Source organism: Ovis aries, chromosome 23 (assembly GCF_016772045.2).
Source record: "Ovis aries strain OAR_USU_Benz2616 breed Rambouillet chromosome 23, ARS-UI_Ramb_v3.0, whole genome shotgun sequence".
Classification (NCBI taxonomy): Eukaryota; Metazoa; Chordata; class Mammalia; order Artiodactyla; family Bovidae; genus Ovis; species Ovis aries.
The window spans coordinates 12,714,329-12,734,310 of record NC_056076.1 but is presented as its reverse complement, the minus strand read 5'-3'; the positions used below and the strand labels follow the sequence as shown (position 1 = coordinate 12,734,310).

The 19,982-nt window shown below is 40.4% G+C and overlaps 1 protein-coding gene across 2 annotated transcripts; it reads left to right on the top strand.

The window, feature by feature from the left end:
* Positions 1-2,252: 2,252 nt before the first annotated feature.
* SERPINB2 (serpin family B member 2) lies at positions 2,253-19,565 on the top strand. 2 transcript variants are annotated; one of them, XM_004020408.4, is made up of 8 exons: positions 2,253-2,297; positions 6,564-6,743; positions 10,906-11,025; positions 12,731-12,859; positions 13,505-13,622; positions 16,741-16,883; positions 17,576-17,740; positions 18,366-19,565. In XM_004020408.4, exons 2-8 carry the CDS (start codon positions 6,573-6,575, stop codon positions 18,768-18,770), a joined length of 1,251 nt encoding a protein of 416 aa, XP_004020457.2. In that variant the 5' UTR covers positions 2,253-2,297; positions 6,564-6,572; the 3' UTR covers positions 18,771-19,565. The 2 variants fall into 2 exon arrangements, with proteins under 2 accessions (XP_004020457.2, XP_060261180.1); XM_060405197.1 differs by having other exon boundaries at positions 2,253-5,137.
* The last annotated feature ends 417 nt before the right edge of the window (positions 19,566-19,982 follow it).

Genomic DNA, 19,982 nt, shown 5'->3' with positions numbered 1-19,982 from the left:
GCTGCCTATGTGTGGTTAAAAAACAGTTGAACAAATTGAAACAGGAGAGACCTAGACCACTAAGCAATAGCACCCACTAAAAGTTCACTGAGGCAGAGAAGTGGCTGTGAAATTTTATAAAAGGGTCAGTGGTTGCCTGCAAGTTTTCTGTGGTCTAATGGAGAAACCGAGGATTTGAAAGATCACTCTTGAAGTGAAATTTCAGCTCTTTTTCTTTATGTGACCTGACATCTTCCAGAAATTAGTAAACCAAATAATTTGGCTTTTGATGGCCAGATACAGATTCTGAAGAACACACCTATCTCATTGTCCCTTTAATAATAACAAGGGGTTTGAGTTAATTCTGGTGGTTCAGGTGGTAAAGAATCATTCTGCAGTGCAGGGAACCTGGGTTCGATCCCTGGGTGGGAAGATCCCCTGGAGAATGGAATGGCTCTCCTTTCCAATATTCTTGCCTGGAGAATCCTATATACAGAGGAACCAGGAGGTCTACAGTCCATAGGGTCACAAAGAGTCGGACACAACTGAGCGACTAACACTTTGTGTTAAGTCAGCCTCCTCCTTTTTGACCAGAGACTCACATTAGCAAGAAGAGCTAAAGATAAGTCTGGCTCTGTGGATCACAATCAAGCTAAGAAGCTCACACAGGGCTCAAACTCACAGGCTTGGTTTCAAGGACACCCCAGATTGTCAACTCATCTCTTCAAGTGGAGACATGGGGCTTGCTACACCAGCAGAGAAGAAGCACGGTGCTTTTACTTCTTTTCATCCCTATTGCTTTGGGGATTTCCTATGCATAAAAGTTAAGTGTGCCACTAGAGGTTATCTTACTAGGTGAGGTAAGTCAGAAAGAGAAGGACAAATATCATATGATATCACTTATATGTAGAATCTAAAATGTGGAGTGAGTGAACATCTGTGGAACAGATTCAGACCTAGTGATCAGACTTGTGGTTGCCAAGGGGGAGAGAGGAGAGGAAGTGGAATAGACTGGGATTTGAGGGCTGGTAGATGCAAACTATTACATTTAGAATAGGTATATAACCAGGCCTTACTGTATAGCACAGGGAAATTATATCCAATCTCCTGGGATAAGCCATAATGGTGTCTGTGTACGCTCGGTCATCTCTGACTCTTTGTGGTCCTATGGACTGTAGCCTACCTGGTTCCTCTGTCCACAGGATTTTCCAGGCAAGAATGCTGGAGTAGAGTCCAATTTCCTACTCCAGGGGATCTTTCTGATCCAGGGATTGAATCTGCCTCTCTCAGTCTCCTGCATTGGCAGGAGGATTCTTTACCTCTAGTGACATCTGGGAAGCCCATGAGAGCAGAATATAAAAAACAAACAAAAAACTATATATACGTGTAAAGCTGAGTCACTTTGCTGTGCAGTTTTAAATCAACTATGCTTCACTAAAGAAACAAAGTGAAGAGAAGAAAAGCCATCTTTACAATGTGTTGTAAACACTTTTCAATAAGCTCTAACAATATGAATATTTTAAAACTCAGCTTCTCTTTCATTACGCATATCTTTTATCTATTTTTACTCCTCAGATTCCTTTGGTTGTATCTAAAAATCTAGTAATTTTCAGAATCATATTTTCGACATCACAAATTCCAATTAACACCTTAAAATAATTTACCCACTTAAAAGTTAAAATACACAGTGGATTTTCACTGTTTAGTTAAAGATAAAATTTATGTTCTATAAAAGGGCAAATGAAACATTCTTTGGGTGTGGTTTGTGACAGGAGATTAGGGTGGAACCCAGAATTATTTCAGAAATTATAGCTTGAGAAAATGTAAGAGGGTTTAAAATAGAGAATTTATAAGGAAGAAAAGTGGTTTGTTTGTTTTTTTCTGTTCCCAAAGAATTGCTTGGGGGCTGTCTAGATTCAAAAGACAAAGGATTCCATTACTTTTAAGTATTGCAAAATGTCAAAAGATAGAAGAGATGTTGTAGAATTTCTTACTAGGAGAGCAAGTTATAGCGGGGACTGTTGAAACTAGGGCTGACAGATTTTAGCTAATTTTAACAGGCATGTATAGGTATTGCCAAATTCTCAAGTTTCTGAATGATGTCATCTTTCCAACAAATTTCTTAAATGATGTCTTAGCAAACAAGCATTTCTATTCTAATGAGGTCTGAGTAAAATGTTGAATCACTCAAAGGATACAGATAGAGAGAGAAAAAAATGCCATGTGGGAGGGGCAGAGCTTTATAAAACCAGTCATTGCCATGTCTGAACTCTAACAACACTCAGAAGACTGTTTCCTGTCAGGCAGAGAAGAACCAGGTATTTCAGTCATTTCTTTATCTCTATCTATGAAATAGGGTTTTATTTTGCATACTGGTATTATTAATATAATGAAAATTAAACTGTGGGATGTTTTCAGAGGATGAGTAAAAATTTAATGGTGTTTTCTTGTTTAGTTGCTTGTTTGAGAATATTTTGGTTCAAGATTTGAATTAAATTAACTTAGACCTGATCTTAAATCTCAGAGACCAGCAAATGCCTATGTAACATTCATCAAACCAAAATGTACATTCTGGTTGTGATGTCAGTTTTACCAAACAGCTCAGAATGTGTGTATTCTTTACTAGTTAGTATTTGGCACTGAATTTAATGAAAATAGCCAGACCAATTAAAAAGGATTATTTTAGTAACTGAAAGTAATTTATAAATTGTGTATAAATATGATAAAGACAAAAAGAGGACTCAGTTTTCATCTTAACCAGAAATTAAGCAAAATCTGGGTGCTTCAATTCAATACCAGAATACACTCACTGAATTTAGTTTGATAATTGGTCAGTTTAGTGAAAGAGAAAGAACAGCCCAGCTGCTGGATTGGACTGAAGTAATAGTTCAATAAATAATTTAATATCCCATAAACAAATAACTTCATTATGAACAGAATCTAATACAGAAAAGGGTTTTAATTTTGTGAGGGCAAAAGTTGGTAATTTGGAATAGGAAATTTCCTTGAAGTATTGTTTTTTCTGTGTCATTAATTTTTCTGGTCAATTTCAAAATATTTACACTGTGTTACTGCAAAAAAAATTCATATAAAATGCTAGAGCAAACTCAAATCTCACGTTCAGTGCCAGTGAGCAGAAGGACTGTGGTTGTGGGTCTGAGCTCTTTGTCGTCTGTGCCAAGTTTCAGTGGCACGTTTGTCAACTTGTGCTGCAGGAACTGACACGAACATCACAGAGAGCAGCCCCACATATGCTTTTCATCCATTTGTTCCTCTAAAGATGATATTAAATGTTAGTTAGGAGCATAATATCTAGAAATTGTTGAAGTTGTGTAGCTCACTCTAGTGCTAAGAAATCCACAACAGGTGTTTCCTGTTCTGAGAGGTTCTGATGTCACTCAGTGACTTCCATTTTACATGGTCTTAGGCAGATTCCCATTTAAATGCAGGGTGGATGTGTGGTAGAGTCAGAAGACACATACACACACACACACACACACATATTATATATATATATATATATATATATATATATATATATGGAGAATCCCAGGGACAGAGGAGCCTGGTGGGCTGCCATCTATGGGGTCGCACAGAGGCAGACACGACTGAAGCAACTTAGCAGCAGCAGTAGCAGCATATGAAATATATTCACAGATTTCTACAAATATAAACTTCTCAAACCTTATTTGAAACATCTGTAGGAACAGCCCTAGAGCTGGGATCAGAAGCTAGTCTAGGCTTTGAAACTAGCTGTGCTATGGACATCATATTCTCACTGGTATAACAGGAATTACTAGCTTTATCAGACAAGTAATTATACAAGTTAAATAAAACAGTAAGGCTGAAGGAATTCGGTAACTGTGATATAGACACAACACATTATTTTTTATGTCAAATGCAGTTAATTGCACCTATCTTTAAATGTTTAAAAATAAACTTTAAATGTTTTTAAAACAAATAAATACATCTGGGGTGATTTAATTTTGTCCTTACTCATTTTTTAATTTAAAAAAAAATAGTTACAGTCAACTGAAATTCTAACTTGGCATTAAAAGCCCTTACTGTCTTGACACTTAAATTTTGTTAGTGTCAAAGTGACTGACTATTCAGGTCATTATAAAGAATTGGGTATAAGAGGGGCCAACATTAATTAATTAATTAATTGATCTCACGGTGCAGACTTAGTTCTCACGGTGAGATCTTAGTTCACTGACCAAGGATTGAGCTCATGCCCTCAGCAATGAAAGTTCAGAGTCTTAGCCACTGCACCACAGGGAATTCCCAGGCTTAAGCTTATTTTCTAGCTCTGATTCTTTATTTTTTCATACACGATAGAGTAATATTTATGCTATTAATTCTCTGTTTCTGAAATGTTTTTGAGACAATTTGCAAAAAAAGATCTACCCAGGAAGATCATTATAAAGGAAGATTCATTATAAAGATGATTTAAAATGTAGAAGGAAGAGGAAACAATTTTCTGTCACCTAGGTTAATCTGATCTCAGTGATGAAGCAAGCAAAAAAGAAACTGACTTTTAATAACCTTAATAAACCTTCTAGAAGTATCAAAAACTGGCTTCCTTCCTCTTTTTATTTCCTTTTTCTAGCATTTCTCAAATCAGTAGCTGGGTGAAACTCTTACACATAGTAATTAAACTTCAGCAGGTAAAGTTTAAGTGACATTGGATAGAGTGGGTTTCTGAAGCTTGAATCCCTGCACCATTACATACAAACTCTGTGAACTTTTATAAGTTACTTAACCTCTCTGGGCATCAGGATGTAACCTCTATGTACCTCACGCTGATCCTGTGAATATCAAATATTAAAGGAGACAAGAAGACATGAGAGAGTTTCAGGGACAAATTTTATTGAATTTACTATTTTGTCTTGATAAAATACAATTGGGTGCTAACTCACACGAGAAATTTTGATACAAATGGCAATCACTTTCTTCACAAGAAATGTTCATGAACCAAATGTTCACATAAGACACCCATGGACTAGGGAGCCAGGAGCCTGGAGACCCTCCTGAGGGAGCCCACGGCTATAGAGCACCTCCTACAGGGCCGCTCCCAGCGGCTCTGCAGCCACCGTCCCCAGAAGGCTTCCTGTGGAGTGATGAGTGTCAGCGTCACTTGGTATATTTATAGATTTGGGTAAGTACAGGGTGTGTTTGAAGCCATTATGAAAACATAAGATACAATCTGTTGGCTAGAACCAGCAGGTACCCACCTACACCCAGGTGTGTCCAAGCATTTGACTGCATGTGAGTCTTAGGTCATGGAAATGTATCTGTCATTTATCTTCAGATGGTGGATGGTGTGCGTGTGTGTGTGTGTGTGTGTGTGTGTGTGAGTTCCATATATCCAGGACCACCCTCACAGGGAGACCTGGTGCTGACTCCCCTGCTAGGGGCGGTGGAAGGAGGGGGCCTTTCCAGCACTCCCAGTAACAAACTGCTCAGCACAGAGGAATTTTGGAAGAAGGACTGTGGTGTGAGTGGAGGGGGCCCAGGAATGGGAGATAAGGTGATGTGAAATGCCCACTCTTGAAAGTTGAGTCTAGGTCATTTCTAGAAAGGAGTTTGACCATCTCCACTGGGGCCAACAAGAGTATGAGTGCACGTGGCATGCATTTAAATATGTGTGCATTTAAATATGTGTGCATTTGCCTCTAGTGTGCACGATGGTGATGGTTTAGTCACTAAGTCGTGTCCACAGACTCTTGTGACCCTGTGGACTGTAGCCTACTAGGCTTCTCTGTCCATGAGATTTCCCAGGCAAGAACGCTGGAGTGGGTTGCTATTTCCTTCTCCAGGGGATCTTCCCAACCTGGGCATCAAATCTGAGTTTCCTGCATTGCAGATGGTATTCTGCATTTCAGGTGGATTCTTTACTGACTGAGCCACCAGGGAAGGCCCTCGTGTGTGTATCTGTGTGTCTGTATGTGTGATGTGTGTTTGTAGGTACAACACTGAGGTTGAGAGTATGACCCTGGAGGTACCCACCCACCTTCAATATCCAGGCCTGTCCCTTACAGTTGAGTGACATGGGTCACTTTTCTGATGCTCTCTGGGCAGTAGCTTTTTCCTTTGTAAGCACAAGAATAGCAGTGCCTTTCTCACAGGGCTTGTGTAAGGATTACCTGGTTAGTACAGGTGAAATGTTGAACACAGCATCTGTTGTACAGTTAAGAATTCAATCAGGGCTATTTATTGTTGTTGCTGTTATTATCATTATTATGAGGTGGAGGGTCACCACGCATCACAGGACTGTTCTCTGTATCTCAGAATCAGCTGTATAATTTGCAGGATCCAGTGCAAAAGGGAAATGCAGGCAGGACCCTTTGTATAAAATCATTAAGGAATTGCCGGGTTGTGACAGCAGCTCATTGCACCGAGAGTGGAACATTTTGTGGCTGCACAGGTCCCAGGGTCACAATGCTTCTGACCCTATTCAGTGAAGGGAGAATAGAGAGGGAACCCCTGCCCTGTGCAGGGTACAGCCTGTACTATACTGCTGACATCCCTCAAAATGTTGACTCATCTGTTAGAGCTGTTGCTTTTCCTCATTTTCTTTCCAGATTGAGACAATGGAAGAACTTAATGTGGCAAATACAATCTTTGCCCTCAATTTCTTCAAGCACCTGGCAAATACAGGCGCCAACACCCAGAATATCTTCTTCTGTCCCTGGAGCGTCTCCTCCACCATGGCCATGGTCTACCTGGGCGCCCGGGGAAATACTGCAGACCAGATAGCCCAGGTAAGTTTCTGTTCAGGTTCCCAATTGGGACTGAAGGATTCCTGAACTGAATTACAGAACTGATCTGATTATATGCTTGTGGTATCTGGACTAAAACAAAGTCAGTGGCTTGTGGAATCTTAGTTCCTCCACAAGGGATTGAACCAGTGGCCTCAGCAATCATCACAAACCATTACAGCACATGTTACTTAGATTCAAATCTATAAAAGAGCCAAACCACAAAAACCCTCAATGGTTGATATAGCAGGAGGATTATCAGAGTTTCCTGCAATGTTAGAAATAGTTAACAGTGACCAGATCTGACATCTGATAATGTTTATATTTTTCAGAGGATTTGTGTGCTTTATCTCTTATGGGTTTTAAGACAAGTGTCACTGACGGATGAGCAGTGGGACTGAAACACCTTTCCCAGGGGTTCCTCTGGTTTCTGCTCTGTCATCTCAGGCTCCTTCCATTTATGTAAAGAATTCCTCTTAGTGGTTTTGAGAGTTCTACGAAGAGGAAATAAAAATTTAAAAAAAAAAAAACTGTCCCAGAGCTCAGTCTCTGCACTCCGGGGGGGGGGGGGGCACAGAGAGCACCATGACTCTAGAGGGCCTCAGCCAACATTCTCCACCCCGTGAGCTCATGTCAACAAAATGGGGCTGATGGGATGGCCAGTCCTCAACGTCAAGGTGGTCAGGGGTGAGACAGCACTGTGGGGGATTTCTGTCAGGGCCACTGGCCTCCTTCCTTGGTGAATGGACACCAGGTCAGTCAGGAGACCCTTTCATTGAGTCTGGGACTGTGGAAACATGTTGAACTAGTTTGCCTGTACGCAGCAATCAACCTATGGGATGAATGCAGCGCTATTAAAATTCACATGATCCTTCATGTCAATGTAGGGCAAAAGCCACTACAATATTCTTAAGTAATTAGCCTTCAAGTAAAATAATTAATTAAAAATAATTCATGGGATCCTGTCTTCCCTGGGTCCGTGACCAGACAAGGTAATTATACCATTAAAATTCTTTCCTAGTCCTGTTTATATAGACATTAGCACTGAATGCTATGAGTACAAGCTCTGGTTTCCCACAAGCAGGGATGCTGCTTTCAGTCACACCAGAATGCTGCTGGCTACTATTGAGTTTCTCGTAAGAATCGCACCCAAGTGTGTGAATACAGATAGATGGATACAGTCGTCCAGGTACATGATGACCCATTTAAAGCAGGACTTGTTTGGAGTGGCTCACACAGAGTGTTAGCCAGTCTCACCGCAGGAGGAAAAAGGATGTGAGCTTTGCTCTCTGTGTTTGTGGCAGTTTAAACATGAAGACTTAAGACAAAGCCCCATTGCTCAACTCTCTGATACCAGCCAGATTTTGTAAAACACCTTCCCCTTTATTTTCTTTGCCTTGAAAAAAAAAGAAAGGCAGTGAACTCCATTAAAAACTTTAGAAAACATCAAGGACTTCATTTTTTATTTTTATTTAGTTTTTGGGCATGCTGTGAGGCATGTGGAATGTTAGTTCCCTGCCCAGGGCTCGAACCCATGCCCCCTGCATTGGAAGCATGGAGTCTGAACCACTGGACCACCAGGGAAATCTTTTACAAAGTGCTCTAGGTGCTAAAAGTAAAAACCTTGATTTTGATACCAGAGGAAAAGTAACTTATTGGTCACTCAGGTACAACACAGTTTTTCTGTGTTTGGAAAGTATTTTCTGTACATGGGACAAGGATTTTATATGCAGTAGTTTTCTTGTAACTCTGCTACATGGGAAGAAGGTGAAAGCCTGGACTTTGGGGACAGACCTGCCTGTCTTTGGTTGATGGCTTTGCTACTTACTAGGTGTGTAAATGAAGACATTTAAATGCTCTGAGCCTCAGCTTTCTTTTTTTTTTTTCTTTTATTTTTTAAGAACAGCTTTGCTGATTTATAATTCACATTTCATAAAATTCACCCATTTAAAGTTTATTCAGTAGTTCTTAGTATATTCACAAGAATTGTACAGCCATCATCACAATCTAATTTTAGAATATTTTCATCTCCCCTAAAAGAAACTCTGTATGGTCTATGCCTATACCACCCTGGACCTTCCTGATCTTGGAAGCTAAACAGGGCTGGGCCTGGTTAGTACTTGGATGGAAGACTTTCTGTACCTATGAACTATATTAATTTGATCATACGTAATGTGGATGATTAACCACATATTTTGTACATTGGTTACAGACCTCTCAAATACCATTTGATAACTCAGAAGAGTCTAGTGGCAACTGTCTTATTTTTAAAATGTAAATGAAAATGTGTATTGGGCAAGATGGGTATGAAGATTACAGTTAACTGGAGAGGTACATGGTGGAACTAATTGTTTTCTTAGCTGATACTTACAATGCCCCATCCAGGCATCTGAATGTTTTAGGAATTTATCCACAGAATACAAAATCCTATGAGGTAGGTGCTCTGATTACCATACTCACTTTACAGATGAGAAGATCAGGGCAGGAAGAGGCCACACAAAGTTTGGAACAGGTGTAGTTGGTAAGGCTGGAGCGGTTGTAATGGAAAAAAGGGTAAATAGAATAAGTACATACCCTCTTACAGAGCACAAACAATGTGAGATTTGCAGGAGTATTTTTACCCAGCTCTTATCTTTAGGATAAGGCCACAGACTGGCCCAGGGCAGGCTACCTCTCTGGGCAGGGTGCCTGCCTCAGCCTGGCTCAGGATCATTTCACATGCCCCACACCTGCAAGGACTCTTGCCGTGACTCAAAAGGGCTTCAGTGCTGCCCAGAGACCCTGACTTATGGGTCAGCTTCCTTAAAAGGTAGGCCAACCAGAGAAGCTCTTAAACAAAATAGTCCCCCTTGTGCAGTGGCAGTCAGAGAGTATTCTGAAAACTGCTTCTTTTCAGAGAGTATTAGGTAGGAACTTATAACATATGATCTGAAGAGCAGAGAAAGATCCCAGAAATCCTAACACCTCTCCTTCCAGCCTAGAAATTCACCATCTGCTGGACAAACTTGCATTCCTTCACTTGGCAGAACCTCCACCATCAACGTATTTACCAATAAGCTCCTCCCTGCCTGGGGCCCTATAGGGCTGGGACCCAAGAGATGCTGGAGGTAGGGATGGGTGGGTGGCAGCAGGGCCAAGCTGAGGAGTCTACAATATTGGAGAGGGGACCTGAGTACCTTCCAGGACAAGTCTGCACCTGTTAGCAGCTGTTAACAGCTTCACTGTTAGCTGGATCTGCCACGTACAACATAAAGAAATTCACATTGGGACTTCCTGGTGGTCCAGTGACTAAGACTTTGTGCTCCCAATGCAAGAGGGCCTGGGTTTGATCCCTGGTCGGGGAACATGTGGAAACGAAAGATCCTGCATGCCTCAGCTAAAGATTCTGTCTGACTCAACCAGGGGCAGCCAAATAAATCCATAAATGAAAATAAATATTTTTAAAAAGAAATTCATATTTTCATCTCACTCCTGCCATCTGCCCCCAACACGGACAGAAGTGGGGGATTTCTTCATGTGTGGAAATGTTTAAATGATCCCTGGTAATACTGAGCAAGCTGTTTTTGTGCTTAAGATAGCTGTGGCTGCTCATTTTTGACAGATTAGAAGGGTATAAAGGGCTCCCCTTGTAGCTAAGTCAGTAAAGAATGTGCCTGAAATGCAGGAGACCCTGGTTCGATCCCTGGGCTGGAAAGATCCTCTGGAGAAGGAAATGGCAACCCACTCCAGTATTCTTGCCTGGAGAATCCCATGGACAGAGGAGCCTGGCAGGCTACAGTCCATGGGGTTACAAGAGTTGGACACAACTTAGTATCTAAACCGCCACAGAAGGGTATATCATGTAAGGCCACTGAATAGGGAGATGAAAGGTCAGGAGTTAACCTTAATACTTCTTTCAAGGCAAATATGAGTTGGGTGATAATTTAATTAAAATGTTATAAATCATCTCATAATAAAAAAAAATTATTGTCAAAATGGCCAGTATTTGAATTAGTATAAAATAACTCATGCTAATTCCTATGAAGGGAATCTCACTGACTTGTTGTCCAGACACAAAGGCAGGGAACTAGACGCAGGACCACTAAGAGGTACCTGACAACTGTTGGTTTAAAAGCTAAATAATGCAGCAGAAAAATGTACCAAATTTTCTCGAATTCCAATTTAGGTGCTTCAGTTTAACCAAGTTGGAGTCCACAAAGGCACCCCAGTGACCCAACAGAGTCTCACCAGTTGTGATTTCATGCAGCAGATCCAGAGGGACACCTATCCTGATGCTATTTTGCAGGTATCTGACTCATCCGTTCCTAGTTCTTTTGTGTTTCACTTCCAGAAACTTCTTGTTATAAAGTCACAATATTTATGAAGAAACCTAGTACAATGTCCACTTTTCACAGTAGAAAACTAAGACTCACAGTCCTTGAGTGAATGTCTTATGGTCACTCTGATAAGGAAGGGCAGAGCTGGGGTAGAATCCAGGTTTTACGACTTCCAGGTCAAGACTGTTTCTAAATTCTGTCACATCACTCTGCCATTAGTTGGTATGTATAATTTATTCTAAAGCCATCGTAGAGACTCCTAGAATACATGTGTGAATGCAGATTCCCAGAGTCAGCGGTGTCAAGTAATTGAGGAATGGAGATGGCCAGGCTTGGTGACTTCAGGAGACGTCTCTGACCTTCACATATCCTTTATCTCCTCTCTATCGATCTATCCAGGGCCTCCCCGATGGCTTAGTGGTAAAGAATCCGCCTGCAATGCAGGAGAAGCAGGACATGTGGGTTCAGTCCCTGGGTGGGAAGATCCCCTGGAGCAGGAAATGGCAATCCACTGCAGTCTTCTTGCTAGAGAAATCCCATGGTCAGAGGAACCTGGTGGGCTACAGTCCAAAGAGTCTCAAAGAGCTGCACACAACCAAGCAACTGAGCATGAGCACACATCTATCTGTCTATTGTCGCCATTATGATCATCATCTACTATCAATCAGTATCTATCTGTCTCTCTATCTATCTCCCTATCTGCTGATCTATCTTCATCATAATTAGCAACTGAACAATAGCAATCTATCTACCTATTTATCATCATCTACTGTCTATCTAACTATCATCCATTCATCTAATTTATCTCAGGTTAATAATCTTTTCCCAGTAATTCACTTCCATAAACACCAGCGATCCAGCTACATTATAAGAACCTAGAGTAGATGGGCTGCTGTTGGTAAACAACTTCCACTATCACACCCCTGAGTTAGGTCATGAGGAGATATCTCTCATGGTATCTCCTTCCTGGGAACGCTGACACTCCACCTGCCTGTCCTGGTATCTCTTCCTTCCTGGGAACGCTGATGCTCCACCTGCCTGTCACCCAGGGAATTACAGACTCAAGATGGAGACAGGGCCTCTTCAATATGGCGATTCTGCCAGGTGTGGGTGGACAGCAGGTGGTTCATCTTCAGGGCTCTGACCTCGACTTCACCCAGCCGTTTCTGTGACTAAGCCCTGTGTCTGTCATCGTGCTTGCAAACTTCAGGTTGAGGATTGGAACTCCCCTCGATTTTATGTTTTCTAAACTCCAGATTTTCCATTGCACAGACTACCCCTTAATTATGCCATGGGACATGTTGAAGTTAAATAAATATTTAAAGAACATTTCTAAGGTAACATTTTAATATAATAAAAATTGCTTAGTGACTTTATAGTTTAGCTAAAGTATCAAAGGAGCCTGACTTTTTCTAGGATCTCAGTTCTGTCACAGTTAAATCCTATCCATAGGCAGAGCAAAATCTGAAACAAGTTAAAAATTGTCTGATAAATTTTAATGTACTACATCCATATCAACAGTATTTCCTCGGAGTTACCTTCAAAGTGACAAAAAAAATGTATATTTTAATACATCATTTTATTGATATCCTAGAAAAAAAATACTATTGCTTCAGAAATATCGTGTTTAGGAGTCCTGAGTTATATAAAACGAAACCCTCCTCTTCTTTTAAGGCACAAGCTGCCAGGGAAATCCATTCATCCTTCCGTTCTCTCAGCAACGCCATCAACGCGTCCACGGGGGAGTATTTATTGGAAAGTGCCAATAAGCTATTTGGAGAGAAGTCTGCAAGATTCAAGGAAGTGAGTGAAACCTGCGATTTAAATGGCAGGGCCCCAAACTTGCAATTAGGTCACTTTCGAAGCTGTTTTCTCTGATTGATTCCCAGTGGGTCAGAATTCCTCTTGGGCTCGCTAAGGCTCCCCGAGTCCATGGGACAAGATACAACGCAGCTATGCTTACGCTCCCTCCGTGGGTGCTTCCTCTTTCTACTGTAAAAATCCCACGTGTAAAGTCACAAGTCAGGAGGTGGGCACAGCTATTCCCAGAATCGCTAACCCCACGCCCAGCCTCCTCTCCTGTACTCTGTTCATAACGCACAGTATGCACGAGAACAAATGCAGTCTGGACTGGATTGGGGCGGGGGGTGGTTAAGAGAGCGCATAATCAGCCCCCCAGCCACCCTGCTACCCGTTCTTCAGGCTCCCCAATCTTAACAGGAAACCTGTAATTTACAATTACACCATGGCTTGTGGGGTATCCAGGAGAAGGGCATGGCAACCCACTCTAGAATTCCTGCCAGGAGAAGTCCATGGACAGACGGAGAGTGGTGGTCCACAGTCCATGGAGTCACAGAGTCGGACCCGACTGAGCGACTAACACTTTCACTTTCACTTGTTGGGTGTATATTCTATGTACCCTTTGTCATTATTGTTTTCACTTTAAAGGAATACATGCAACTCTCCAAGAAATATTACTCTACAGAACCCCAGGCAGTGGACTTCCTAGAATGTGCAGAAGACACCAGAAAAGATATTAATTCCTGGGTCAAGACCCAAACTAAAGGTAAAACCAAAGAAATAGTTTCTGCTCTTCTTTCCAGGTAGAAAACTGATTTTTTTTTTTTTTTTAAGTCCTTAAACTTAACCCTTACTCCCAACCTTAGTTATTTTGGCTAATGTAACCTGATACTTGTTGAGCTTTGTGGTGTTTTAAGTGAGAAAAAAAAATAAATAAATAATGGAGGCATCCTAATAGAAGATATATATTCAGTACTTCAATAATCTGGTTTTGGATTATTACCTTAGAATAGAATGTAAGAGGCAGATCTTTTCTAACATAGGAAATTTCAGTATTGAAATAATTGTGACTTTATGTTTACTATGAACAAAAGCAAAGAACAAAGGCACAATTGTCAACTGAGTAATTGGTGTGAGAATATCAGCAATGGAAAAAGGAGAGATCATAAAATTTTAACTCTTTCTTCTATCGCACCATTCAGAGTCAGTATGTTGTCAATTTCTTTCAGTCCCTGCTTTATCTCATTGATCATCTAAGCTATTTCTACCTTGGTTACACATGTCCTCAGTTCTTAACTGACTCATCCAAGATGCCACTATCTGTTAGTGGTACATCTGGGGTTCCCTCTTCTTCTGAGCCTTCGTCTAATTCTGGAATTCTTCAATTTAATGCTCAAAGAGTTTGATAACTTAATGCAGAAAACATATTTTCACTTATCTCCTATGTTGATTTATTTACTTTTAAACACGTTTTTATTTGGCTATGATGGGTCACCGTTGTGGCATGTGAAATATAGTGCCCTCACCAGGGATTGAATCTGGGCCCCTGGCATTGGGAGCATGGAATATTAGCCGCTGGACTACTAGGGAAATCCCTACATCCTATGTTTAAAACATTATTTCAAGCCATAGTATGCTATCCTGCTTTCTTAGCTACCATAATAGAAAAACTTGTATTAAGTTCTGTAGAATTGAAAAAAAGTATTATCGTTTCTCTGAAAATAGTTGACCTACTTCAGTTCTTCATTTCTAGATTTTTAAATTACTGTTTTAAAAGACTGACACACCACTGACAAAAAGAAAGCAGAAAAAGTGAAGATTTAACAGAAATGAAAGTCAAAGTGGATTGCAAAATTAAAGAGACACATGAAAGCTTTGCTTTTTTGAGAACAGCAAGAATTTCTCTTCTTTCTAAGCATTTGTGGTGAATGGCTATAAATCAATCAGTGGAATTGCAAAAATGCCAAATAGTCATTTGGACTGATTTTTATAGTAATTTGAGAAAATATTTCTTTATTCCTTGTTATGATCAAATACTATGTGTCACAAAGTTAAATAACGTCCCAGCAGATTTCCAAGTGAAGTGAAGTGAAGTTGCTCAGTCTTGTTTGACTCTTTGTGACCCCATGGACTGTAGCCCACCAGCCTCCTTCATCCATGGAATTTTCTAAGCAAGAGTACTGGAGTGGGTTGCCATTTCCAAGTAGTAACCAAGCATCTTTATTGCTAGGGGGTATACTGAATGAAGATATTGAATAACTATACTGAAACTGGTCAGACTACAGTGACCTTTTCGCTTGAGTCCCGTAACTGTCGGTAGAAATGGAAGATGGTGGAATTCTGACTGGCTCTCAAGCACTGTGACCTTGGAAAGGTTATTAATATCTCAGTATAGTGTCCATTTGTGTGGTTGTTCAGTTACTAAGTCTTGTCCGACTCTGCCACCCCATGAATTGCAGGGTGCCAGGCTTCCCTGTCCTTCACTATCTCCTGTAGTTTGCTCAAACTGATGTCCATTTAGCCAGTGATGCCATCTAACCATCTCATCCTCTGTTGCCACCTTCTCCTCTTCCTGACAATCTTTCCAGCATCAGGGTCTTTTCCAATGAGTCAACTCTTCCCATCAGGTGGCCAAAGTATTGGCGTTTCAGTTTCAGCATCAGTCCTTCCAAAGAATATTCAGGGTTGATTTCCTGCTTGTGTAAATTGACACTAATAATACTTCCTTACTAGAGTGGTTGTGAGGTTAAATAAAGTAATGTGGTTGAAATATTGCAGAGCAGATATTCACTATAAATAGGCTGTTTCTTAAACTAACTTAAAAAAATTCACACTCAGATATTATTATTTCTGGGAACGTTTTTGGGCTCAATCATTCACTCCCTTCTCTGTGTTGTCACAGTTCTCTGCATTATTCAGCTCTCTTATAGAACTTATTGCACTTTTTTTTCCTAAATGATTTAGAATGTTGCTCCAATATTCTAAGCCTCCCCAGGACAATTCTTCCTTTCTTACTTAATGGAATCTGTGCCATTCCTTATGTAGGTCTAGCACAACTTCCAAAACATTGTTTTTGGGTGAATCAGTGAGGCCCATGGGCTGTCTAGACCAGATCCAGAAGAAGCCCTAGTGACTTACTGGGGAAATGCACTATTATATTCCTTGTTAGTGTTAGTCACTAAATTGTGTCCATCTCTTTGCGATCCCATGGACTGCAGCCCACCAGGCTCCTCTGCCCATGAAATTCTCCAGGCAAGAATACTGGAATGGGTTGGCATTCTCTTCTCCAGGGGATCTTCACCACTCAGGAACCAAACTCGGGGCTCCTGCATTGCTGGAATATTCTTTACCATCTGACCACCAGGGAAGCCCATTATATTCCTTGAGTCTCTTTTTCACTCCCATCTGAATGAACTAACTTCATATAACTACAAAACTCTGAGAAAACAGTATAAAAGGAATTTAAAATTTTCTGGGACTTTTCTGGCAGTCCAGGGGTTAAGACTCTGCACTCTCAAAGCAAGGGATGCAGGTTCAATTCCTGGTCAGGGAAATAAAATCCTGCATGCAGCACAGTGTGGCCAAAGGAAATAAATTTTAAAAAGAAACTTTAAAAAAAATTTCCAAGTCTGATAGTAATTCTAAGTCATAATTATATTACTTCTTCATTTTCTCTTGAATTTTGTAAACCTGAAAATTTTGGTCTCAGTTTTACTTATGATTTAAATAAATTAAGAGAAAAATTTGAAAGTGACTATCAGCATCTCTGCAGAGTATGATAAATGTGGATGCTGAGCTTGATGGTGACTCAAAAGACTCAAGAAATCATAATGACTTCATAATTGTTAATCATGAAACCTAAACATATATCATATTTTCTGTAGGCAAAATCCCAAACTTGCTACCTGAAGGTTCTGTTAATGTAGACACCAAGATGGTCCTGGTGAATGCTGTCTACTTCAAAGGAAGGTGGAAGACTCCGTTTCAGAAGAAATTAAAGGGACTTTATCCTTTCCGAGTGAACTCGGTATGAAACAATGACAACAAATTGAATTTTCTTAACATAGAGTTTAAGGCCTTTGACAAAATAGAGAAAGAATAATTAGGGACCACTCATTGATACCCATACATGATTTGCTGTTAATAGTTATAAGTTATGTACACTAGATAGTTTATTGACTATTTCAGGTTACTGAATAGCACTCAGTAGTTTTCTGAGAGGCCTTATGAGTAGTGGTGAAGATCATGGGCTTTATAATTACACAATCTGGACTCACATTTAGGCTCTACTACTGACCAACTATGATGTTACTTGTGGTTCATGCACTCCATTTTTTTGATTAGTGAAACTAGTATGATAGTTTCCAACCCAAAAGGTTATTATAAAGATTCAGTGAGATTTTGCAGAGTTCTTGACCCCTAGTAGGTACTGAACAAATGTTTTAGTATTATTATAATTATAACTGTCCATCTTATTACTAATGGGTACTATCTTGAAAATAACAAAATAGATCAGAATCACTGTGAGAATATACAAATAATAAATTTTTATTTTTAAAATATATTTTGACATTTCTAAACAAATTTTAAAACAAATTTTTAATTTTTGAAAAACATATTTCTTTAGCATAAAAGCATAACCCATTCTCTTTTATGTCTGATTGTAAATCTTTGACATCTTACTATCAACTTTCATATTTTACTTTTTAATTACTTTAGACTCAGCGCAAATCAGTAGAGATGATGTTCCTGAATGAAAAGCTAAACATTGGATACATAGCAGACCTGAAGGTCCAGATTCTAGAACTCCCATATGCTGGCGATGTCAGTATGTTCCTGCTGCTCCCAGATGGAATTGCTGAATCCTCTACAGGCTTGGAGTTGGTAAGAGTTCCAGCTTCCATTGTTTTAAACTTCTGGGGCCAAACTCACCTTTGCACATGTCTGCTGCTGTTGCTATTTAGTCGCTAAGTCAGGTCCAAAATTTTGAGACCCCCTGGACTATAGCCCACCATGCTCCTCTGTCCATGGGATTTCCCAGTCAAGATTACTGAAGTGGGTTGCCATTTCCTTCTCCAGGGGATCTTCCCTATTCAATCCACCTGCGTTGGCAGGTGGATTCTTTATCACTGATCCATCTGCGAAGCCCTTGCATATACCTACAACTCCAGGAGTTGGTGATGGACAGGGAGGCCTGGCGTGCTGCGATTCATGGGGTTGCAAAGAGTCAGACATGACTGAGCGACTGAACTGAATTGAACACCTGAGGAAATGGTGTGCAGTTTGAATACATGAACTGGTTTGAGAGGAACTGTGCCAGCTTTCCCACTGTTGTTCATCAGTCTTAAACACATGTTATACATGCTATCTTCTTGCAAAAGTTTTGCCAACTGTTAAATTTTAATATTACCTAAAATATAGTGAAGTCATTGGTTGTCAACATTAGAGGTTGCTGTCCTTCTCTGCTAAGCATTCATTGTTTTTTTTTTTTTATGCTTTGGATTCGTAGCTGGAAAGTGAAATCACCTATGACAAACTCAACAAGTGGCTCAGTGAAGACACCATGGCTGAGGATGACGTGGTGGTGTATATCCCCGAGTTCAAATTAGAAGAGCGTTATGAACTCAAAACCATTCTCACAAGCATGGGCATGGGCGATGCCTTCAGCCAGGGCCGAGCCAATTTCTCAGGCATGTCGGGAAACAATGACCTGTTTCTGTCCGAAGTGTTCCATCAGGCTTCAGTGGAAGTGAACGAGGAGGGCACTGAGGCTGCTGCTGGCACTGGGGCCATCATGACAGGAAGAACAGGCCACGGAGGCCCGCAGTTCGTGGCAGACCATCCTTTCCTCTTCCTTATCATGCACAAGATAACCAAGAGCATCCTCTTTTTGGGCAGATTTGCCTCACCCTAAATTGAAAGTTTCTGTTTCTGCACAGGAATTTGTAAAATGAGTGTAAGCCTCAGGATTTATGCAAGTGCCAAAACTTCTCTCCATGTTTCTGTTTTTCTGAAAAACTTTTATTACACACTACCTAGATAACACAGACATAGCGTGACATCTGTGAATCATAACATTACCCCCTTATCAATCATTTGGCCTCCTAAAATGGGATGATATCTCATTTAGTTCTTTCTAACTCTTGGTTTATTTTATAGCATTAACTTTCACTGTATTATTTATTTTTTTATATACTGTTTTTTTTTATTATGGTCACTGCCTAGTATAGTTGATACATTTACAGAAGCCAGTTATCACTTATTTTTCTTTCTAAGGAAAAATATGTATTTGTGGGCTTCCCTGGTGGCTCAGAGGATGGAGAATTCACCTGCAATGCAGGATACCCAAGTTCGATCCCTGGGTCAGGAAGATCCCCTGGAGAAGGAAATGGCTACCCCCTTCAGTGTTCTTGCCTGGAAAATTCCATTGATGGAGCCTAGCAGGCTACAGTCCATGGGGTTATAATAAGTCAGACATGATTTAGTGACTAAGCATGCATGCATATGCATTTGTTCTTATAATGAAGGATAAGTAGGTGGCCTTCCATGACCTTTTGTAATAGAAACCTAGAAGAAAGCATTGAACAACAGGGAAGTACATATTGTGTGCATTTCTAAACAAATGTCTAATATTATGTATCATATACACATGGCTGTAACTTATGTAAGGTTGCTAAAATATAGAAAATAAACCTATTTTCACAAACCATTTGCTTGTTTACATTCTACTAGGTCTTTAGGTTATAAGACCTCCTTATCTTGTTTCTCAGAAATCAGTCATCACCGCTCATCTGTGAGACCCATGCAAACAGAATAAAGGAGCCAAGGGAATAACCAACTGCTTTGCAAGGGGCCCCAGTGTTGGGGGTAGGGTGGAGTTGTGTGAAAAATTTATTAGAACTGCCTTCTCACAGCAGAAAAACATATAACAATTCAAAATGATAGTCTGGGTCAGAGTCCTTTGGGGACCCCTGTATTCAAATCAGGACATCAGGAATAAACACCAAGTCTAGTGGCTGCAGACATAGCATCAAGGTCATAATCACTGAGTGAGTTGACAGAGAGTTCAGAGGGGTAGAGATGAGCTGGGCACAAGGGTAGAAGGAAAATATAAGTCGACTTATTT

Excerpts from the sequence above, each read along its gene's own strand:
- SERPINB2 (XM_004020408.4), top strand. The coding sequence starts at position 6,573 with ATGGAAGAACTTAATGTGGCAAATACAATCTTTGCCCTCAATTTCTTC. Across the intron at positions 6,744-10,905 it reads CTGCAGACCAGATAGCCCAG|GTGCTTCAGTTTAACCAAGT; the intron begins GTAAGTTTCTGT and ends ATTCCAATTTAG. Across the intron at positions 13,623-16,740 it reads GGTCAAGACCCAAACTAAAG|GCAAAATCCCAAACTTGCTA; the intron begins GTAAAACCAAAG and ends TATTTTCTGTAG.